Source organism: Lepidothrix coronata, unplaced genomic scaffold (assembly GCF_001604755.1).
Source record: "Lepidothrix coronata isolate B3197 unplaced genomic scaffold, Lepidothrix_coronata-1.0 Scaffold53, whole genome shotgun sequence".
NCBI classification, from domain to species: Eukaryota; Metazoa; Chordata; class Aves; order Passeriformes; family Pipridae; genus Lepidothrix; species Lepidothrix coronata.
Window position 1 is genome coordinate 19,277 of NW_016690233.1, and position 24,806 is coordinate 44,082.

The following is a 24,806-nucleotide window of genomic DNA, read 5'->3' on the forward strand; positions in this document are numbered from 1 at the left end:
GCCCAGGTCAAGAACTTATGTTCTCTGCTATTTCTTCGGGAAAACCTTAAAGGAGAGTAAATCGGAAACACTGCCCCGTTCTTCCCTCGTGGGAAAAGCTGCCTCTTTGTATCCACTCCGCAAGACTACGGATACGTCCTTCTGGAGCGGCGGGGCGCGGCGAGCGGAGGGGCGGCCGGGGAGCCGCGCTCCGGTGCCCGAGGATCAGGGAATAGGCGTGGCGGGGGTGCCTGGCGGGAACCGCGCCGCGATCGCCACGGGGGGAACCGCACCGGCCTGCAGCGGGCACGCCGGGCGGGCGTGAGCTCCCCTGGCAGCGGCAAGGCAAACACCGCGCTACACCCGACTCAACGCGGGCCGCCCGATGTACGACACGGACACGGGGCGACCAGCGACTCCAACTCCCCTTCCACGTCCAGCTCCGGCCCCGACAGCGCTACCATCTCCCCTACCTGCCCTGCCCTGCCCTGCCCTGCCCCTCCCCGCCCCGCCCCACCGGGCTGCGCTGCGGTGGCTCCGGAGGGTGTTGCCCATCCGCGCCGGGGCGGTGCGGGGCGGTGCCGAGCGCCCGCAGCTCCCGCCGTCCAGGGGGAAACGCGTCCCGCGGGTGCCGGCGTGCGCGGTCCTGCCGGGGTCCGGCCATGCTGGTGTGGCCCCGCGCTCCGCGGGGGTCACCGCTGCCCGCTCGCCTCCGCCCGCCCGCCCGCCGATAAGCAAAGCCATGACCGCAGCGCCCCAGGGGCCAGATCTCAGTTTTCTGAACGAGGAGGAAGCCAGGGCCATTTTCCGGGTGCTGCAGAGGGACGCGGAGCTCCGGCGGGCAGAGAAGGACAGAGTCAGGTAACTGGGTTCCGCTCCCGCCCCATCCGTGCCCGCGCGGAGTTGGAGGCGCAGAGCGGGGTCTGCGGGGCGCGCGGCCCCAGCCCCGACGGGAAGAGCGGGAAAAGGGGCAGCGGGAGGGAGGGCGCCCCGCCGTGAAGGGGATGCGCCGGTTAGGGTGCTGCGGGGGCAGCGGTGCTGCGCGGCAGGGAGGGCTGCGCTCCCAGTGGGAAGCGGCGATCCTGCTGGGACACCGGGGAGCGCCAGTGCTTCCTGCCAGCGCCGGCGGCTGCGGGGCCGCCCGAGCCGGGCTTCTGAAGCATCTGGAAGTCGGGCTTCTGAAGCGTTTGGGAAACGCGTGTTGTGACAGAGACGGCTCTGAGTCACGGCTGCGGCTTCCCTTGGCACCTCTCATTCCCCGGGGAGGAGGAGGAGGCCGCTTCTGTTCTCCGCCGTGCTGCTGGCTGGGGGTGTGGGCTAAACACCGGTACCCGGGAGACCACGGCGACGGGGAAGTTGTACCAGACCTTGCAGGGAAACGCGGCGGCTCTGCAGCTCTCGAGCAGATCCCGGAGCCGACCGGGAAAGCCTTTGGAAACCAAGCCAGGCACTCACCTGACTGAAAGGCTGTTCACAAGACTCATGAAAGTGACTTAATTGAATGTCCTGTGCCCTATGAAGATATAGGGTAACCTCGACCTTGCTTCTAGTCTATATGTCCCGTATGCAATCATCCAAGCTATTTGTGTGGATAGTGAGAGCAAACGTCGAGGAATTAATAGAAATTATGCTGGAAAAATGAGCCGTTTATCATTAAAGGTTATAATTTCTTCCCCCAGGTGAGACTTGGTACCTTGTGAAGTGAAAGGCAGTGTCCTCTCAGATTCGCAAGTGGGCAGTTTTCGCAAGTAATTCTTTCGTGTAAGATGCAGAAGGAATGTTAATGAGTAACACTTTCGTCAAGTGGATTTTTGTACTGTGTATTTTTTATTTCAGTTAAGTGCATTTTATGATGGGCATGTTTAAACATTATATGTCAACACTGACTTAGATCTTAAACTTATCTTAGTTTTCTGCGGCACATGAACCCGGACTGAGTTAAGTTTGGTGATTTCTTTCTTCCATAATTTGGTATTACTTTTCTTTCTTTGATTAATTTCTGTTCCATGTGTCCCATTATGACCCCCCGAAGAAGGAGGAATATTTTGCTGGATAGGGGGAATTACATAGCTGGATAGTTTAAAACCCTGGCTGAGACTGAAGGCAGAGTAAACACATTGAGGCTTTCAATGATGTACAGAGTCTTGTGAAGCAATAGCCTGCGCTTGAACTCAAGGCTTTCACCTGCCCCCAAATTTTGTTTCTCCATCTGTGTGCTTAGGACTTTGTCAATAGAAAGTGTTCTCTATGCAAAAGCTGTCAAAATAAACATGGTATAACAGGATGTTTCTGGTGATGCTTTACTGAGATGTAATCTGTTTAAACCTCAGCTGAAGAGGCATTCACAGGTTGAGCAGAAGATAGGCGAAGTGTTTATGACCAAGGCGCCATACTGAAAATCTAGGTTAAACTCTGGATCTCTCAAAGGCTTTGTATGTGTCCTTGGGCTAGTTTCTTAATCTCTCTTGGGCCTAATAAAAGTACTTTCTTTCTCACTCCACTTGTCTACCTGGTCTTATTTAGACTGTAAGCTCTTCAGGCCAGGGGACTCCCATCAAGAGCAGACCGGTTCCAGTCTGTGTGGTGCTACCCTGTGCTACTATAATCAAAGTAATAACAGTGATCACCCTGGAGGGCCAAATCCTGTAGTTCCTATATGACCACAGTGAGCTTCAGAGGCTCTAAACAAAATTGCATTTGTTCCTCTTTGTCCCATATGCCTTCCTCCATGTCATTCTTATTACTATTATTTTGATAATTAACTTTGTAGACTTTTTTCAGTTTAAAAGTTTTAAAATAATGCCTGAGCACTGTGGCAGCCCACTCCCGGGATATTTTAAAAGTGTGATTTTGAAGCTATTTGATTTATGCCATCAATCAAATGAGGCATGTAGGAAGGGCTGTGGAATGGAGGGAGCAGTGCCATCAATACTGCTTTTGTTTGCACAGAGTTACTGAAGTGAGTTGTCCTTTGAACTGCTCTCGAGCATGGTTTTGTAAAGAGCTAGTTGGAGCTGGGCAGAGCCAGAGAGCAAGTCAATAACAAACATCAGGCTCACTGGTCAAGTTTGTTCAGTGACCATCTGTATTTACAGTATAGGTCCCTGTATAGAATGATCTAGATGGGATTGACAGAGGGAATGAAGCATTTGCTGGCAGATCACAAGTCAGGTTCTAATGACTGCGCTGATCTTGTCCATGCTGTTTGATGTCATACGAGCAAGCACATAGCTGTCTGCCAGTCTCTTAAAAAAAAATGAAAAATTGAAATCCATTCCCAGATATAACTCTGGAATCAAAAAAGCAGGAACAAACTTTTCTCTTTTTACAAGTTGCATTTGTTATATAGAAAAATGTTAACACTAGTTAATTTCAAAATATGAAATAAGATCAGAGGATGAATCCTGGCATTCTGTGTGGTTTATTGTGTTCAACACATGACAACTATAGTTCAGGGGAGTTGATTTTCAGATAAACACAAATGTATTGCAGTGTAACATGAAATACTGACCTCCTCAAATTTCTCCTCAAATGTATTGAGCTTGTAATTGTTTCCAGATAAATATATTTAGTTTTTCTTTTCTTATTGCTTACGTATACTGGAAACTGGGTAAAACCATTGTTTCTCTCTTCACCCAGACAGCCCACACCTTTGTGAAATCAGATGCATATTGGGGATATTTTCTGGGATAAGGCTAGTTGCTTTATACAACCCCTGTGATCTCCCTTTCTCTCTGTAGCCTTTGTGTGGAGTGGGAACGTGTGAGTTAGGTGGTCAATTGTGTGCCTTTGTGTAATTCTCAGCCCCACTTAGTGTTGTCCCTCCCTGTTCCTCCTGATGCCCCAGCACATTCTCTGGGTACTGTCGGCCTTTTCTTGGCTCCCTTGACAGGCTTCAGACCTCTAAGCCTAGCCTGGAAGACCTCTCGGTATTGCTTTCACTTTTATGCAGAAATGAACTGTGTGTCCTGTTGGACCTTTATTTGTTCTTGCCACTGGCAGGGAGCCAAGCTCCTGATGTGCCCTGGGCTGTAGGTTCCCAGGACTGACAGGACATTTTTTGTCTTGTTTTCTTTCCACTGCCCTCTCGTGGCTCCTCTCAGCAGTACCTTTGAACAGCCACAGCAGATCAGCCATATCTGACACCTTCTTCCTCGAAACAGAGAAGCAGCAACAGTCAGCTTTGGTATACCTCACATGGCTGTTCACTGCTATATGCACTGAAAATAATTCAGAAACTTATTAATCACGTATTTAATTTAAAAGAAAATGTTAGTTTTGGACTTGGGTAACACTTGGCTTCAGTATTCTTTGTTCATCCAGTCCATCTCATTCATAATACCAATTCGGAGAAAACCTCATTTATCATAAGTGTTAGCATGGGAGAGAGATGGAGTTTAGGGTCTGTATATCAATATACATGCATTGTTCCATAATAGTAATTGCACCGTCAAGGCAGAAGTCCAACTCAAGTTATGAAATGCTAGTTTAGTAAGGCTGGTTAATGAAACTGGTGATTTTGCAGATGCTTGTGGAAGGAGGTTCCTTCTGACAAATATTTCAATCAGTTAGATGCCCAGGAGAAGATATGGAGGAATATAGCATGATCAAAGTGCAGTATGACTGCATGTTCAGATGGCTCCTTAGCAATTCAATTTCCGTAAGAACACAATGAATGCCTGCTGTAGGCACAGTTACTAACACCACAGGTCAGCTTTCCATATGTAATGAAATAGCCCTGAAAATCACAACATAAAAACACTCCAGATGTTATTTGACTTATGGCTTCAAGACTTCAGAGTGCACCCAGTTCATCCTTCTCAGTGTTGTTCTGCAGCTGCTGGAGACAGAAATAAAAAAAGAATTGACAGCTAATATTTGCATGGAGAGCCCCAGGTCCCAAAGGCTTAACAAACCTGTAGGTGCTACTCTTTTCTGTCCTTTATCCAAGAAGCTAATGGGTAGGGTGAAGGGAGGCTGGCTGCTTCCCATCTCTTCAGGACAGCACTTCAGAGCCTGGCAGGTAGCGGAGGAACTGACAGTCCCTGTAGGAAGGCTTAGCAGCAGTAGGGCATGAAGCTATGGGATACAGAGGTGGAGCTACTGCCTTTCATCTCCAAGGAAGCTCCTCCCTCTGCAGTGTGGAGAGGCGGGCAGTGCCCCAGCAGGTACCTTCCCCGGCAGCTTTGGGGCTCTGATGCCTCATAGTGTCTGAGCACTGGGTGCTGAGATGCACCTCCACTGCTGGAGCAGCACCAGGGCCCACAGAAAGCAGCTGAGAGGAGCCAGGAAACATGGAGCCAGCTACTTAAAAGAGGCTGCAGGTAGGGGCACGTGGCATTGGAACAGTCGGAACAGCTGGTACAGTTGCAGGTTGTCCAAGAAATGGATGGTTGGGAGATATAGCAGAAGAGCTAAGGATAAATAGAAAATATATTTAAAAGCGCACAAGAGCTCTCTATTCTTTAATAACTTTTATTTAGGAGATTTGTCTGTTTCATATAATGTTCCTATTATGACCACATACAATAGCCTTGTGCTGGTTTTGTTTATTAATCCTTGAGAAAAAGGGAAATACTCCTATCTTCACTTTCAAACAGGACATTGAAAATAACTGAGGGACTGAGCCACTGAATGGGGAAATGAACCTACCTCCCTGAATAGCAGTTGTATCTTCTAGATCATGTTTCGAAAACTAACTATGCCTGTATTGTGTAAGGATTTCTTTCTCTTTTTCAATAGGAAGAATGGCAAAAAATTAATTACCAGCTCTAGAGCATATTTTGGGCACCAGCCACTGTCTATGAATAGGAACTGAAAAAAAGAAGAAAGGGGAATGGAACTTTTGGAAGAGAAGAGCACTTATTCCATTTGCATTAATTTGTTTTGCTCTTTTCCAGTTGTTTTTTGCCTTTTTTTTAAATTTATTTAGTAGATTTATTTTACAGATTACAACGAGACTAGGTGGCATCAAAGCAGAAGTTTGTTTTAATTTATCCTCAAATTAAAAGTTGAAAAGCATATGAAATTAATTGGGAGGTACAGTCAGCACCACTCAGTCCTTCACTCTTGCTGACCCATTAACAACATATGATTCTTGTAGGAAAGATGAATCCTCTCCTTAGACTGCTCTAAACAGTCTTTGCAATAAATCATTTGGATGTACTTATTTGTTACAGGAACACAACTGTTCTTACTGCCTCACCGCAGATCATCTACTGAGTTCTTTTGTTGCATGTAATTCCTTACTGTATTTTCTTGGTCAACATTTGCTCTCATGGGTCTGCCAATAGAAGGTGGGAATAAAACTCTGCATGGGAAATGTATCTTTTCATCTTTTTCCATTCTCATAACCTTGGGAAGGCATTTGTTGCAGAAGTGCAGACATACTCAGCTTTGTATGTATTTGAGCATACTCATACTAGGTGCTTCAATTATATTGTCTTGCTTACAATTTGAGGGGTATGCCATTGCAGCCTTTGTTTTGTCATATTCACAGAAGTAGTCCTCTTTACCCTCTTGGCGACTAAGAGTAATTTATTGGGTGTTAGAGATCTAGATTTGGGGCCCAACTCCTCAAAATTACAAAGAATTTTTAGAATGAACTCCAAAATACATGAGGAGAGCAGACTGGATACCAGGAGAGCACTACTTGGGAATATTGTTGTTTCAGTGGAGCTTCCTCCCTGAACAAAGCATTAATAAAGAAATTCTTTCATAAGAGATACTCCACCCGGGAATGTCTCAGGGCGCAAGTGTTCTATTGTGTCTTGTTTGTGGAGGAGATACTATTATTACTTTCCACTGATACTGTGCCACCTGCATGTTTAGTGGTTTGTCAACACTTAGGAAAACAGGTCCTTGCAGCCTTGAAGCACTAATATGCTAAAGAAGTGCAAATAGAAGCACAAATGGCAGGGAAGACTGATCTAAAAACCTTTACACACTTTGGTAAACAATTACTGTCATAAATAATCCAATTTTGGGACTTCCCTTGTTTGAGTGGAGGTACTGTAACCAAATGCAATTAGTTAACTTGCATATCGAGGTTTTTCCTTGTGGTTTTTCAATAGTCCTATCTTGTGAGTCCTGGAGGAACTGGGACTTCACATGGGATGAGGAAGAGCAGGTAGAAATGGCCAGGGGTAGGTGGGCACAGCATGTGCCGCCTTCTCTGTCAGTTTTTAGCCCTGTCCATCTGGGCTAACTAGACCAAAGTCTGTGGTGTAATTCCAGTTTTACATCTACAGAGCAGGGTCTGGACCAGCATTGCTACCAGCTCATTGGTCTTGTGCTTTCATAGTGAACTAATGGGGCCTCTGGTGGTCTAGTGGTTAGGGTGCAGGACTCTCACTGCTACGACCTGGGTTCGATTCCCGGCCCCCCGGGCAGATGGAGCTCGTCAGCCTTGTAAGGCAATCCATCTAAGAGAAGGTCACTCTAAACAAACCTATGCTCGCGAAGACTGGCCATTATTTATTAATTCCAGTGTCAATCCTTTCCTCCAAAGCTTTGTGTTTGAGAGCAAGGGACTTCCTATAGTGTGTGTGATGGCAGATTGAGACCCAGAATCACCTTTTGGGTTGTGTTACATTTCAAAGAGCTTGTCTGTAGTGCACTGAATGTATTTCTTCTTTCTTCAGGTTACTGGGGCCATGGTGGTTCCCCATGGTGGCTCCCCACAGGGCTGGCAGGGCAGGGACTTGCCCCCGGGTCCTGTCCCACCCTCCCACTACCCCAGCAAGACAGACAGGCAGCCCCAGCTGGTCACTGTGGTGGCGTGGCCAGGCTAGGGGACTGAGTCAGAACCAGGGTCAGGGTCAGGCCTGATGAGGGCACACAGGTCCACCACAGCCCAGTGGTGATGGGGCAGGGCCATGGTGATGATACAGGGACAAGGTCAAGTCATGTAGTCATGTCAGGGTCAGGTCTAGTGACAGTGACCAGGGTCAGCCATGGTCCCATGATGGCTGGGCAGGCCACGGGTGGGATGGCCAGGATGAAGCCAGGTTGGGATGTCAGCTTGGGAGTCAAGGCAGCGGCTGTGCACAGACAGAGCTGGGGATGCATCTGGGACTGTAACTGGGGCAAGACCCAGTGGGACAGCCTCCCTTTAAAAGCAGCTCCCAGGGAAAGGAGGGCTTGCCATTGCTGAGATCTGTGGCTGTCTCCACAGCACTGTTCTCCAAGGCCACCAGCTCTGCTCCTCCCAAGCTGGTCCAGGGCCCTAGTGGCCAAACCCACAAAAGCGAGAAGAACATAGGACACTTTGACCCATGCTCATTCACACAGAGGCCTTGTGCCAGGGTTTTCAGGCTATTGAGGCTAATGTTTGCATTTTCAAGTGACAAGATAATGTAAAAATGAAAATCACAAAGATTATTATTGTTATTGTTATCTAGCTCAATTCTGATTTCACTAGGGCTCATAAAAATAAGACACTGTTGAAATTGATGAGATTTAAGCCAATGCTTACTGTTAAGCCCATCAGTAAACATTTTCTAAGTTCAAACTTAATGGTAAAAGTAGAATTAAATGGACTTTGTCTATATGGATAAATTGACCAGGCTTCAAAAATAGGTCAGACACAGCAGTACAAGCAAGCATTAACTACTGAGTAGACAGTCAATATGGGGAGTTATTCTGGAATAACTAATGCAGAATAGTTCAATTTTGTTAGGTTTTCCATGGAGATGTGACCCAATTAAGGAATCGTACACCTTGTAGGAAATCCGTACACTTCCCATGTTTGATCTTTTCAGTAGTTATGCCTCTACATTCTCAACACCATCTGTCTCCTCCAAAATTCAAGTGCAGAAGTTAAATTAATAATTGACATTAGTGGATATTGGAAGTAGCCATTAGGTGGAAGAAGAAGCAAGCAGAGTCATGGAGGTGCCTGGAGAACTGTTTGAAATGCTGAAAACATCAACAAAGTTGATGAAACTCTCACTTTAGCTCAGCTTTCTTATATATGTCTATTAAAAGTTGTTTGTAATGCCAGTGACATGTGTGTATGGTCACTGGGCCTCTGGAAGGTAATGCTACTGAGGTATAACATCCACTGCTTGTCACTGCTGTAAGGAAAGAAATGAATACCAGTTTCTCATGCTGACAGCTTCTACTCGCTGTCTGTGTCCCAAGACCTTCAAGTCCTTGCACATATTTCAGAAATAATAAATTAGTTATGCCAGTAAGTCAAAAAAGTGTGACACAGAAACATGTCTGATTTGTGTTCAAAGTGGCTGGATATCTCCCCACCTGTACTGGCACATCTGTGCTCCAGTGCTGTGCTCAGGTTATATGTGTCGTGTAGTCCTGTCAAAGACTACAGCACATGCTTTCTGTGGTGAAGCCCAAGGTGCTGGAGTTTTGTTGAATTTGGTCCCCGAGGTACATCCAACTCTCATATCCATCCGTCATGCAGCACTTGCACCTCTTGTAGTTGTGGCTGTTGGCGATGCCTGGCTAATGGCTGAGAGCAAAGCTAGTTGGGCTGTATGTCAAGACTTCAGCTGATGTTCATTGGTTTCTATTGGATACTGTTTTGATGGCATTTGAAAAATGTTGCATGTGTCTGCCTCCATTTCTTCTTTAAAATTTAGGTTTTGTCAGTGGTTTATGTATACTGACTTTAATCATCCTTTAAAATTTTTCTGCTCTCTGAATCCAGTTTTCAAGCCAAGTGGAGTTTGGCCCAATGGAGTTTTGAACTTTGGGCACAGAGGACCTTTTCTTCTCTGTTGCACAAATTTAACACAGGACTATATAAACTATGGACTGACCTCGTTTTGTTTTTTTCTGTACTTGTTTTATAATGAAAAATTACTTAATTCCTCAGAGCTTACAGTCTGAAGAATTTCACTACTTATGTATTTCATGCAAGAAATTCATTAAAGCAGGTAGGGGACAGTGGAACTTTTTCGTGAGGATTTGTGCATCTAAATGTTCGGATGAAATGTACTTCTAATCCTTCTTTGCAGCTAAATTATTGTATTAATGCTGTTCAATGTAATAAACTATTTAAATGCCTGCGTTTTAAACTCCTACCACTAACTATATTCTTTTCCTCAGTCTCACCTCCGAAATAAATAGGTCAATGCACTAGTACCATATTAACTGTGACCAAACACATCAAACCCACAAAACAAAACCTAAGAGTAATTGATGAAAAGTGCAGTCTTTTTACACTTTATTGCATATAAATTACATACAGTTTACTTTGTGGTTGGTATAATCAAGGAACCACAGTACTTCTACTTGCTGTATCTTTGGATTTTTAGATGCAGGGATCTGAGTGCAGAAAGCTGCAGTCAGGGAAAGCTGCAGCGGTGTGACTGGGGTGCTCTGCAGTCTGTTTCTTCCTGCATTATAGGCTTGTGTGTTGTTAAATATATATTTATATGTATATATAAAATTATATACATCTAAATATTATTTTTTAAAGTATTATTATACTATAATATTTCTATTTCCAGGGGAAGAGTTGTCAGATTCTAAGCTACTATAGCAGAGGATCTGCACAAGTATATATTATATACGTGTTTATAAGCATTACATTTCCAGATGAAAAACATCCACTGTGTCAACATTTAAAGCTTACATTAATTCTTGTGACCTCTTTCCTTAATTTAAAGCAATGTAAATGAGGCTTTTGTAGTGATACAGTAACACATAAACTGTCTGCAGGTACACTCAGACCTGTCTTACTTCTGTTGTCCAGAATTGTAAACTCAGCTCGTTGTGAGACTCTACAGACTTAACCTGAGATTGCAAAGGTATATTTCGAAAGCCCTACGCTTCAAGCTTAGCTCTGTGCAAACTAATGTCTAAGCCTGTTTGGAGCCTCTCAGTTTTAGGGCTCTGTCCAGACCCAAGGGCTGTCATACACAAACCTGCTTGTAGAGGTGAGACCTTGGTCTTAATTTGAAACAAATTCCCCTCATTCAGAGTTCTCACCTGGCCTGTGTCTTGTTCCTTGTTTTTCCTCTTATATTGTTTCCTGGGAAAGGTTTTGCATAAAGAAAGTCTTAAAACAACACGGGCAATAGCATCTGCATTGTATGTCTTTGTAAGGCAGTTAAATTTATAATACATGGCCGAGCTGTAAATACTTGCATAGATGACTGTCTCTTTGCATGCTAACAATATTTATAAAAGGTCTCACAATCAACTAGCAGCTCTGCCCTGGAAGAGTAAATATGTTTGCTGTTAATCATTAGCTTCAGGTTTACTGAGAGACCTGATCTTCAGCCATTCAACTCATCTTGTGGCATGCATGGTATACATATGCATTTCCATGTAAGATTTCCAGGACAGGAATTCAGGAGCTGAAAACTTACTCCTGTCCTTCAATGGTTTTGGATTGAGACTACATCTATCCCTGCAAACAAATCAGAATCTTTACATGGAGAATTATATCCATTGCCTCTATTAGCATGTATTAATGGTAATGGAAACACCTATTAATGAAGTAATCTCATTAGAGATATTAATTACTACCATTCAGAAGCTGTATGACACACTTTAAAACGATAGGTAGCCTTTCTTTCCATTGCATCATGGATTTGTTTTGTTATTACCCTGTAACATTGGTAGGCAGCTTGTATTGAGAGTATAATAAAGTAACACTCTTTTTTTCCCTATCATTCGCAGCCTGTACAGAGAGATTTTAACTCATCTGTAAAACATTCTGAGAGTGGAGCTTTCCCCTGTTTTGCACACACTGTAGAGGAAATGGCAGGGTCATGGCTGAGCTGGAAGATCGAGGACACTTGTGACATTACTGGCAGTATTCACAGAATCATAGAATATGCTGAGTATTCCACCTCATTCACTTTCATTGACCAGCTGCCCAAAGGACTAAAAGCTTTCATATTTTAAGTATGTACACATTTTAAAGGATATGTACTTAGCATCTTTTCTACTTGTTCCAGCAGGGCTGAAACAATGTTTTCACTGAAAACCCAGGGTAGCTGCTAAAGAAATAGTAATACAGTAAGGTTTTGAGGCATTGTTACAGCTTGAGAAGGGTGATTAATCACCTGTCAGCTCTGTGATCTGTTTTCAATGCTCTGTGCTCTGAAAACTTAACTTTATGAAGACAGTCAATGAGCTTCTAATTTCAGGACTTTAACTGAGAACTACTGATTCCTGCGCTGCCAGAGCAGAGAGGAGTTATATGGTCAGCATGAGAATTAACCTTGTCTTTGACCTTACAACATTTCCTAATTTTATTTTTCAAAGGAAAGTGTCATTCTGTGCTCTTACTCAAGGAAGCAGAGAAAAGCTTCAAGGGGAAAGGAGTGTTAGACTTGATTAAGGAAAACAGCAGCTAGTGTAAGTCATCTGCAGTATATTTATTTCATATAGTTTAATATGAGAAGTTAATGCTTTGGGGGAAAAAACAGAGGTACCTTTTGGCCGCTGTGCAGAGAGTGCTTAAGTTAAAGAATTATAGACACAAAAGACATTGTGACTTATAGAGTAGGAAGAAGTATTCAACACACAGTGGAAGTCCTATGAGAATGTTTCATGTATGCTGATAGTCTCGCTGTCTGTGTGGGTTGTGTGTAATCAATGTACACATTGCCACTATATTGGGCTATCTCATAGCCCAATTTAAAAGAATAAATTTGCTCAATAGAACTAGTGTACTAATGTCAGATTTGTGATTTTTTTAACACTTTTTAATGAAAAAGAAGAGAGATGGAAATGGAAGGGTTTTACCCATGAGCAGATAAGGTGGATCTTCAGAAAGGGCAGAAAAGATGTTCTGCCTTTAACTCATATATTCCCTGACTGTGTCCCTGACAGACACATCAGGACTTAATGTGTGAATTCAATATCTGTTGTCAGAAAAGTGTTCTGAGGACAAAATTACATTTACTGTTTACAGCTATGTTTATGTAGCCCTACTTGCTACTTGAAAGGATATCCTGCAGAAGTGGTATATGTGTGTTTTAAGATCTTCTGCCTATTAAATGTACAGTCTGGGAGGAAAAACTAGAGAAGATTAATTCCCTTTTCACTTTCTTCTGACTTCCATTTGGTTTTGCACATTTCCAGAATCTAAATATTTTGGGATAATTGTGAGCTGGCAACTCAATGCAGCCATCAAAGTGGGATTGAAAACATATCCCATAGAGTTCAGTGCTGGGCTGTGAAGTGTTTACCCTGTCCTTCAGGTGAATCTTTCTTAGCGCTTCCAGTTACCCTTTCCATCCAGGGGTATCACCAGTAGGTGACTCTCCCTCCCACACCCTGACCTGATGCCTGCTCAGGATAGTGAAAGTCCTTCCATTACATTAATTGGCCTTTGGGTCATGGTCAGTAACAAGAACTGAACCAACACACTCTTTGTTCTTCATTGTTGTGGCCCATCCTCTTTGCCCACACACATCTTCAGTTACAAAGATAAATACATCTGAAGGCAACTTGGTGGGTTAATGGGCATTATAAAATGAATTCATAATAACAAAACCAACAGAAGGATGAAAAGGATGAAGACTTAGATTAAAAAACTAGTATTTCAGGGGAAGGAAAAATTAAATTGGAATGGTTGATTGGCAACGACCTAGCAGGTTAGAGTAGAGCATTATTCCAACACATTTTGTTTGTCAAAATAGAGGAGACCTTGATTTTTCAGAGAATTACTGCAGAAATGCTTAACTTTAGAAATATCAAGGAAAAAAATAAGTGCATTTTCAGTTAGGTCTTTTTACATTGCCTTGTAGTATGTGCAACCAAAACATGGGAGTAATTTTTCCTCTGTGATTCACCTACTTGTGCATAATGTTTTACATATGAGACTGACTTGGTTCATTAGCCAAACAGACAGCAATACGAAAGAAAAATAAACAAAAGATGCTTTAATGTGAGTAAAAATACACCAGCTACTAAGAATAAAGACTGCCTTAGAGAACAGACCTATTGTGTGTCTGAGGTGCTCAGAAAGAGTACTTTGACTCTGTATTGTTGTTTTTCTTCCTGGTAGGATTGCACCTACCTCTGGCACCTTGGTAACCAGAATGTTGTTGTTATTGCTATTATATGTCTCTAGGAAACGGCAGATACAATTTTTTTCAAATTACTTCAGCTGTGGTAGTCTTTGCCATTGCCAGTAATACTTCTTTTCCCCTTTTTTTCCAAATATGACAACTTGAAAGTATGTCTTTAAATTATTTTCATAACATTAAAAGGAACTCTAAGTAAAAAACATTCCTACATTGCATTTTAGAGCTACTCGTGACTGTGACAACACCCAGAGTTTTCTAGAAAAATAACTAGTTACAGAAGTGGTGGAGTTGCACAGTTCACCAGTGTGGCATAATGTATAAAGCAGTGGGAAGGGCATAAGTTGAAGTAAAAAAATTAGGAAAGAACAGATTCTTCAGGCACTGTTTCTTAACATCTCTAGCCATTCCTTGCTAAAAAAGCAAGGAATATAAACAAAGGGAAAAGCTTGGTTTAGGTAACTTTTTGCAAGTTATCTGCCCTGCTGTATTTTTTATCTAATGTTTTCGACACTGTTTTTATCTGCAATCCTTTCAGCCTTGTCTTCTCAGACACTGAGAGCTTTGATCCAATGAGCAAATTGCACCTGCTTAACCTTCACCTGGTGCAATTCCTTATACTGTGTATCTGTTCTCTTGTGAGATGTGTGGTAAGAGTCCTTTAGGGCCAAATCCTGCTCTGCTGAAATCAATAGAAATCATAATTTCTGCTTTGGCAAAAGTGAGATTGAGTCCTCTGTCCCCTGCAAACAGCAGAGGTGTCCCCAGATGTCCTATTTGGCAACCTGGTTTCTACTACCTTGCGCATCTGTCTTCTGCTTTATAGTCAGGATGACGATGGTAATGAAAATACCTTTCCTCTTATAGTAGCAATTAAAGCTCCTTATTATCCTAATAGGAAGTGGCAGGGGAGGCTACACATCTATTGACAATATTTATGATAACCCACATAAAAGTACATAGAAACATTTAGGTTAAATTTCCCTGGAGATGTCCGTAAGAAATACTGGGACATGCTTGTACCAATAAGGAAGCGATGTTTTTAAAACCAATGCAAAGAAATCGCTCCTGAGTGATTCATTAGTTTAGATGCTCTGTAGGATAATAGATGGAAAAAGGTAACAAGGTGTAGCCTGTGAGGTCATTTAGGATTGCTGCCAGCTCTGGTTTGTGGAGCAGTCTCCTGTAAGTTATCCTGGGAATGGACTTGCCTTTAATCCCACAACATCTTAGAGATACTTTTTCCATCACAGTGATGTTGTCTCCTCTCAAGAGGAAGTGACTTCAAGTGTCCAAACATGGCTGTAGACAAACAAGAAGGAAGGATGGATGGAGCAGACAGGGAAGCAGGATTAGTACATTTGATTTAGAGGGCACTAGGTGTTTTGACACTCCTACAGAGCAGTGTCTTAATATATAAGTGGTAATCTGAGTAACAATAGCACTGCCTCAGAGGCAAGTTCATTGCAATACTCACTGCAGATACCATCTCCTGCTGTAATTGTTTCTTGAGACTGGCTTTCCTCCTGGCTCACAACTGTCATTCATTAGTATCATGAGGGGGCACATAAACTTGACAGAGCAGGTATATAGGGAAATGATGTGGTTTGGTGGGGGAGTCATCACGAAGGAGAAGTGCTTAATAGTCATGCAATATTGCAATTACAGATTGTGTATCATATTAATATTATTCGTTGCTCAAATAACTATGTATATAGAGTTCCATATGTGGGCCTGTGTGTGCGCATAAATATAAATACAAATACGAACAAGCAGTTTAAAGGATTTCTTTGATGAGTTGAGGATGACAGCACAATTCAAAAGCAGTACATTCACAGATAATGACTGTAGATAATGCCAAGCATGTACTCATAAAGATTTTACCGTGTTTAAACATTAAAGTCAGTGTTTGCACAAGACTTCCAGTACATTTTTCAGTGCAAGGCATGTTCATGCAATGCTTCATATGGTCGACGTTAGAGCAAGTGTGGGGGTTTTGTATTTTCCTTTGTCTCTGGAATGCGTAAACGCGAAGCGAATAGGCGGTTATGTATCCATCCTGCCCGCTTCCCGGCCGCGGGTGCGGGGTCGCAGCCCTGTCCCGGGACACGCAGAGGGACAAGCTGTGATCCTGGACGCCGCCGCTGGGTGGCGCCAGGGCCCCGCCCAGCCGACTCCCGCTGGGAACGGCGATCCCAGCGTCTCCTTCCGGAGGGAATGCATCGTAACAGATGGTCTCCGCTTTGGGGACTTCAGCAGAACTGCCGTAGCCTTGTTTACTGGGCGGGCGCTGTGGCTGCAGCCACTCCCCGAGTACCTCATGCCTGGCTCTGTGTGCCTTTACTGCTTCTTACTGGTAAGGCCACAGGAGTGAGGTCATGGCGTTGGCTCTTGAGAGCACGTTGTTCATCCCCTCTTGTTCCTCATCACTGCCAGGCTGCGTTCCAAGCTGCAGAATGCAGTGTTTAGTCACTCCCATGGTGTGGTAATATCTGTGATGATTAACATTTTTGCCTTTCTAATAAGTTTATTTGGAATGGCTAGTACTTGTGCATGTGGCTGTGTAATCGTCAAAGGAAGTACTCATTTTCTAAAAATGTCTCCCTCCAGCCTTCCTGTTCATCAGATGCCACCAGATGAACAGTAGGTGCTAGTATGGACAATGTACTCTGTATAAATTCCAGATCAAAATATATCCATTTCCAGACTAGATATTTAATTTTAAGTGTATTTTGAGAGGCAGTGTTGTCTCAGATGAGTTTTTATCGATAACAGAAATAACTTATGTTGTCTGAGAACATCTGTATTCCTAGGTATGGTTTTTACCACTGATTAAGGTGGCAGATTTACATGAAAGCCTTGCTCAAATGTTGGTATTACATCTCCAGGCTGTGCACGAAGTCTTGTTTTGTTGCCATCAGAATCAGTTGGGGTGTGGATTTGCTGCATTTACATCTGTACTTTAGGCACTTGTGTAATGTCATTTGAAAACAAGTAACTTTGCATGCCCATTGCACTATTCCCACTCCTTTGCGACTGTACCTTTTTCTTTTATGTCCAGCTAAACAATTAATTCCTCTGACTTCTTGGTCTAAAATCTGAACTTACTACTAAATAACTTCTTCAGTTGCAACCACATGTGTGTAGCTTGTGCAGGCTTCACCTTAGTGTGGCAGAACATTCATGTATTCATTATTAGTTGCCTCCATACATATTAAACACAGGCAGAATCCCTATGCAGCAAGGAAAGAGGAAAATCTGATAAACTCGTTGAACATGTTGCATCAATATCTGTTAGCTGAATTCACAATTTATTATTCTTCTTTGCATAGAAAATGTGTAGTGGACACCTCACTGTCAGGGCATTGGTGATCTTCCTCTTGAAAATAAAATTAATCTTGTTATTGCTTCTATTTAAATGAGTGAATAAATATTTCAAAAATTGCTTTGTTAGGGTGTTATTTATTCTGATTTGATTATTGGCTGAACTTAATGTTATTTTAGATTAGTTTTAGAGTGCTTATGAATTATTACCTTATTTTTGCAAGGAAAAGGAATGCACTTCTTCAAGACAGAGAATAAATCAACCATATGAGTCATCCACTTAACCTGGTCGCATAATGTCATTTGTTAAGCTGGAGAATTTTCCTGTCATTAAAAAATTTTATGTGATTGCTGTGAACCTATCATGTCCAACTGTATCTTTTAAAAAGTCATTACATGTAGAGATATACTGTAAATATTTAAATCAACACCAAGGAGAGTTCTTAATGATGTACCTGTAATATCTAAAATGGCTTAAAATATTTTTTTTCCCTTTCTAGCAAACTTCTGAAGAGAAAAAAGTCTGAAAAGGGGCTGCAAGGAGTGACTGGAGAATGGTTTGAAGAAATAAAAAGAAAAAAATTTCAGAAGTACACTGATGTCAATAGAATGTTAAAACCACCATTAGAGCATCAGCTAAGGAAGAGCAAAAACACCAGTGAGTTGCATTTTTCCATTTCCTTACATATATTATAACAGTCACCAAACCAATGTCTTACAGCATTTTAGAGTGTCATAGAGTTTCTGAAACTGCAGACTTTCTTCTCATATCATAGTTTTACCAAAGATATATTTTCAAAATGGCTATGTTTCTTTAAGCAGATTCTGTTAAAATCACAGCTGGGAGTCACAACAGAAAATTCCTGATACTGTTATGCCATACCATACAGCCTAGGCTGGAAGGACATCAGAAGGTCATTAGGTCCAACCTTTTGTTGGAAGGGGAGCCTAGATGAGATTATTTGGAACTTTCTGCAGTCACATCTTGTAAACCTCCAGTGATGGGGACTCCACCACTTCCATGGCAAGGCTGTTCCAGTGATTAATTGTCCTCACAATTAAAACTTTCTTTCATAATCAAGATGAAGTTGCTGCAATTATAGTAAATACACTGGTGGTTTTCCAATCAAAGCAGTGATGTTTGCTTTGTACAAAAATGTTGTGGTTTAACCCCAGCCGGCAGCTAGGCATTACACAGCTGCTCACGCACTCCCCGACAGTGGGATGGTGGAGAGAACTGGAAGGAGAAAAGTGGATTAAAACAGTTGAATAGGTAAAGCAAAAGCTGTGCATGTAAACAAAACAAAACAAGGAATTCATTCAATACTGTGCATGGTCAGGCAGGTGTTCAACCATATCCATCACACATAACAGTGACTTGAGGAGACAAATGCCGTCACTCTGAATGTAACCCACTTCCTTCTTCTTCCTCTAGATTTTACTGCTGAGCATGATGCCATATGGTATGGAATGTCCTTTGGGTCAGCTGGGCTCAGCTGTCCTGGCTGTATCCCCTCCCAACTCCTTGTGCACCCCCTGCCCATCCACTGGTGGGATGGGGTGAGAGACAGAAAAGGCCTTGACTCTGTGTAAGCCCTGCTCAGCAGTAATGAAAACATCCCTGAATTATCAACACTATTCTCAACACAAATCCAAAACATAGCCCCATGCAAGCTACTATGGAAAAAATTAACTATCCCAGCCAAAACCACATTCCATACCATTTACATCACTTCCAGGTCCCACACTATCCAATACATCCTCATTAACTACCCTGCTGCCTTCCTATCATTTGATACAGGTGACATTCCCTTAGTCTATGGTTCACCCCTGTAAAACATCTGTAAAATGTCCACTAATGTCCACAAAATGTCCACTGAGTTAATTTAGTTCATGACTTTGGGCTCCATGTATTATAGTGGTTGCTCAGGACAGGAGAGGTGGTGTGTTGCATGGACTTACTGAGGACCAAAGCCAGCTCAGGCTGTCCACTGCTGCACTTGGCACTGCTCCTTGCAAGGCTCATCCTGCACTCTTTTGGGTGGTTCCTGCTATAGTAATTCCTATGACATACAATTCAAATCATGGGCTACAAGAATTCAAAGGTATTTTCATTACAGTCCCCACCCATGGTCCCTTTGGGCCAGATTATGAGGGTTTAACATTGCAATGAACTCCTGCCCTTGCTCCCAGCCTGGCTAGCAACAAGGGGTTCCTCCTATTGTATCATAGAATCAGCTGGGTTGGAAAGGACCTCTGAGATCATCGTCTAACCCTTGATCCACTACCACCGTGGTTACTAGACCATGGCACTAAGTGCCACATCCAGTCTCATCTTGAAAACCTCCAGGGACAGAGAACCTACCACCTCCCTGGGCAGCCCATTCCAATGCCTGATTACTCTCTCCATAAAAAATTTCTTCCTAATATCCAACCTAAACCTCCCCTGGCAGAGCTTCAGACTCTGCCCTCTTGTCCTACTGCTGGTTGCCTGGGATAAGAGACCGACACCCATCTGGCTACAACCTCCTTTCAGGTAGTTGTAGAGAGTGATGAGGTCTCCCCTGAGCCTCCTCTTCTCCAGGCTAAACAACCCCAGCTCCCTCAGCCTCTCCTCACAGGACTTCTGCTCCAGTCCCTTCACCAGCCTCATTGCTCTTCCCTGGACCTGCTCCAGCACCTCAATATCCTTCCTGAACTGAGGGGCCCAGAACTGGACACAGTACTCCAGGTGTGGCCTCACCAGTGCTGAGTCCAGGGGAAGAATCACTTCCCTGGACCTGTTGGCCACACTGTTCCTGATCCAGGCCAGGATGCCATTGGCCTTCTTGGCCACCTGGGCACACTGCTGGCTCCTGTTCAGCTTCCTGTCAATCCAAACTCCCAGGTCCCTTTCTGCCTGGCTGCTCTCCAGCCACTCTGTGCCCAGCCTGTAGTGCCACATGGGGTTGTTCTGGCCAAAGTGGAGAACCCAGCACTTGGCCTTGTTGAACCTCATCCTGTTAGAATCAGCCCAACTCTCCAGCTTGTCCAGGTCCCTCTGCAGAGCCCTTCTGCCTTCCAGCTGATCGACACTCCCCCCCAACTTGGTGTCATCTGCAAATTTGCTAATGGTACACTCGATCCCCTCATCTAGATCAATAAAGATATTAAAACAGGACTGGGCCCCAACACTGATCCCTGGGGGGCACCACTAGTGACCGGCCACCAACTGGATGCAGCACCATTCACCACCACTCTCTGGGCCTGGCCCTCCAGCCAGTTCCTAACCTAGCAGAGAGTGCCCCTGTCCAAGCCGTGGGCTGCCAGCTTTTTCAGGAGCATGCTGTGGGAGACGGTGTCAAAGCCTTTGCTGATGTCCAGGGACACACATCCACAGCCTTCCCCTCATCCACCAGAGAGGTCATCTGATCATAAAAGGAGATCAGGTTGGTCAGACAGGACTTGCCCTTCCTAAACCCGTGCTGGCTGGATCTGATCCCTTGTCCATCCTGTAGATGTTGTGTGACTGTACTTAGGATGATCTGCTCCATAACCTTGCCAGGCACTGAGGTCAAGCTGACAGGCCTGTAGTTTCCCGTGTCCTCCTTGCAGCCTTTTTTGTGGATTGGCGTGACATTCACCAACTTCCAATCTTCTGGGACATCCCCAGTGAGTCAGGATTGTTGGTAAATGACAGAGAGCAGCCTGGTGAGCTCTTCCGCCAGCTCCCTCATCACCCTAGGATGGATCCCATCTGATCCCATAGACTCGTGAGGATCCAAGTGGCTCAACAGGTTGCTAACTGTCTCCTCCTGGATTACAGGGGGCTATTCAGCTTCTTATCTCTGTCTGAGAGACAACCTGTCTTACTGTTGAAAACTGAGGTAAAGAAGGCATTAAGTACCTCAGCGTTTTCTTCATCTTTTGTAACTATGTTCCCAGGCATGTCCAACAAAGAATGGAGGTTTTCCTTGCCCTCCTTTTGCTATTGATGTATTTGTAGAAGCACTTCTTGTTATCCCTAACAGAAGTGGCTAGATTGAGTTCAAATTGTGCCTTTGTCTCTCTAATTTTCTTTCTACACAGCCTAACTATATTTCTAAACTCTTCATGAGTAGCCAGCCCTTTTTTCCATAGTCAGTAAGCTCTCTTTTTCCCCCTTATTTCCTTCAAAATCTCCCTGTTCAGCCAGGCTGGCCGTCTTCCCCGACAGCTTGCCTTTCAGCACACACTGTGACAGCCTGCTCCTGTGTGTTCAAGACTTCCTTCTTGAAGCATGTTCATCCCTCCTGGACCCCTTTGTTTTCAAGGGCTGTTTTCCAAGGTACCCTCTGAACCAGTCTTCTGAGTAGGCCGAAATCTGCTCTCTGGAAGTCCAAGGTAGAAGTTTTATTGATGGCCCTCTTTGCATCCCTGAGTATTGAAACTTCTATTATTTCATGGTCACATTCCCATAACATGCAACTCACATCTTGGCTTACAGCAATTTAAACGTATTTTCATTACCATCTCCACCCCTGGTCCCTTTGAACCTCACCATCTGGTTTAGCATTGCACTGAACTCTTCCCCTTGCCCCTGCTCTGTCTTGGACTTACCCACATACTGCAGGGGTGTATGTGCTCCATGTGGAGCCACAGTTTCTCCCAGTGTATACTTGGTGTGATATGGACATATCTGCAGCCACAGTCCATTTGAAGTGCGTGTTTTCCAGTGAGGCCTCCTCCATAGGCCACAATGCCTTCAAAGATACACCTCCTTCAACATCTTACCCACGGCTGCAGTCCCTGCAGGGGAGTACCTGCTCTGTCATGGTCTTACCCATGGTCACACGCTCTAAGGTTCTCCAGCATGACCTCGTGCACAGCCACAGATGCTTCGAGGTGTACCTTTTCCAGTATGGACTTATTCTTGGGCCACAATCCCCTCAGAGGTACACCATAACTATGGCGCATTAGCATTCCACTAACAAGCACTAGGCTCTAATGTACAGTCAGGCAAGCAAGCCCATGGCAAGCACAGGAGCCTGTCAATTAATAGCTAAACAGCAAGAACAGCTGTAACTTCAGTCTAGCACATTCCATTGAAATCTGTCATTATCTCAAATCCTTTGAGTCCTACCTTGGGCATCATATAGGACTGTCGTGGTTTAACCCCAGCCAGCAACTAAGCACCACCCAGCAACTAAGCACTCACCCGCTCCCCATCAGGATGGACGAGAGGCTAAAAGTGACAGAACTTGTGAATTAAGATAAAGACAGTTGAATAGGTAATGCAAAAGCCATGCTTGTAAGCAAAGCAAAACAAGAAATTCATTCACTAGTGTCCATGGTCAGGCAATTGTTCAGCCACCTCCAGGAAAGCAGGGCTCCATCACACGTAACAGTGACTTGAGGAGACAAATGCCATCACTCTGAATGTCCTCCCTTCCTTCTTCTCCACTCAGGTTTATATTCTGAGCATGATGCCATATGATCTGGAATGTCCCTTGGGTCAGTAAAGGTCAGCTATCCCGGCTGTGTCCTCTCCCAACTCCTTGTGCACCCTGAGCCTACTCATTGGTGGGGTTGTGCAAGAAGCAGAAAAGGCCTTGACTCCGTGTAAGCTCTGCTCAGCAATAATGAAAAAATCCCTGAATTATCAACACTGTTCTCAACACAAATCCAGAACATAGCCCCATGCAAGCTACTGTGGAAAACATTAACTATCCCAGCCAAAACCAGCACAAAAAGACATTTCAGTTTTAACCTAGTTTTCTTAAAAATCTAAAAGCATCTAAATGATATTTGGAATAAGTAGATGGGTTTGAGTGAGAGAGGTTTGAATGTACCAGTGGAAAATTTTTCCTAGTAACACTAGGCATGCCAGTGCTGATTATCAGGGCGAGTGTCAAAACCTGCGAAGTTGGCCTGACCAGGAAGGAACTTCTGGAGATCTCTTTCACAGGTTCTGATAACCATCCAAAATGAACATGCACAAGAAACATGATGTCTCTATAGCAAGCATGGTATTCTGTACTGTCTTTCATCTTCCATCCAGATAGTTTTCATGCATAATATATGCTTTTATCCATTCACATTTCTGCATGTTTTTCATTGAGCTTTTCCTGTTTGTGCTTCATATCAACTGGAAGCAGAGTCATGTATTTCAAAAGAAAAGTGAAACCTACACAGAACAGATCTGTCTTTCCTGGCCATTTTTTCCCCAACATCCCCTCTAGTCCACAGCTATCTATGAGTTTTCTCTTTCAGAGATGGTCTAATTGATGCATTAGCTAACTAAACTCTGTGTAATTGTTCTCTGGTATTTAACTTTGAAAGCTCCTATTTCAGATCTGAAGAAGAGGTTGTGTGCCTCAGAGGCTTGTCAGATATTTCCAACTGTATAAGTTGGCTAAATAAAAGGTACTGCTTCCACCTGCAAGCCTTGGTCTGTCTACATCCCTAGACCATCCTGGCTATAGCAAAGTGCTGTTAGGACTCTCCTGATGTCACCTGCATTGTCAAGTCAATGCCTCTGAAAGGAGTAAAGAATGTGGCATTTTGAAATACACAGTGATTGTCACTGAAGTGAAAGCCATATATTACACACACGATTTAGATCATATGACATGAATTATTCGCTTCATTTTGGACTAGGTCCAAAATGCTGCCCCTTGCTGTTGTTATCAGTAGCACTTTGCTCTAATTTCTGGATTTGCTTTCTCCTACAGGCATCAGATAAGCCATTTTCAAGCTGTTGTATTGTTTCAGGCATGCGTTGTTTTAAATGTAAAAAAAAATGTAGTGCCTTATTCCTGAGTGGTCTTGTTTCTTGTGTGATACAGAAGACAGCTTAGTGTGAATTACTGTTATGTAGTTACATTACAGTCTATTAAGCCATTGTATATTCTGGGTGATCACATTTATATTTCTTATAAATGTGAAAAGAAAGTGCTAATGATTGTGGGTACCTCAATTTTCAAATGCCTAATTTACCTATATTTTGAAACAGCTATGGGTTTTGTCATGGTTTGAGCTCCCCTAAAATCCAATTTCCAAATTCCCCACAATTTTCTTCAGTGTGAGAGGGGTTTTCAGACATATCTACTTACATGGGGAAATTATATCAAAATTTATTACTAACACAATAAATACTACAATACATTTATATACAACAATTCCAACTATCTCTCCTATGGTAAAGCAATATATTTACATAGATCAAATCTCTCCTTTCCTTCCAATAAAAGTTCAGAAGAAAAGAAGAAAAGGTCTTTTCCACTTTCAGGGCAGCAGCATCTCTCCTCTTCAAGGCAGCAGCTGGATTTGTCGTAGCTGGAAAATATCTCTCTCTCTCTCTCCATTACAACACAGGGGGTTTTTTTTCACCCCTGTTGGCCCTTTGGCTCCAACCAAAGGTCTCTCCCGTGGGCTGCAAAGCAGAGACAAAACTCGCCTTACCACGGTCATATCACGGGGTGTTAGGCATCCCATGAAAGTCCCTTCCTCAAGGGGTCAGGTTCCCTC

At 43.6% G+C, this 24,806-nt stretch overlaps 1 protein-coding gene across 5 annotated transcripts in view; it reads left to right on the top strand.

Moving 5' to 3' along the window:
- The first annotated feature begins 617 nt into the window (after positions 1–617).
- Positions 618–24,806, top strand: part of KDELC2 (KDEL motif containing 2) — a 62,459-nt gene continuing 38,270 nt past the window's right edge. For all 5 annotated transcript variants that reach the window (XM_017816007.1, XM_017816000.1, XM_017816001.1 and 2 more), the window contains exons 1-2: positions 618–840; positions 17,819–17,976. In XM_017816007.1, coding sequence (XP_017671496.1) covers positions 722–840; positions 17,819–17,976 — 277 coding nt within the window. In that variant the 5' untranslated portion in view covers positions 618–721. The remainder of the gene's footprint in view (positions 841–17,818; positions 17,977–24,806) is intronic.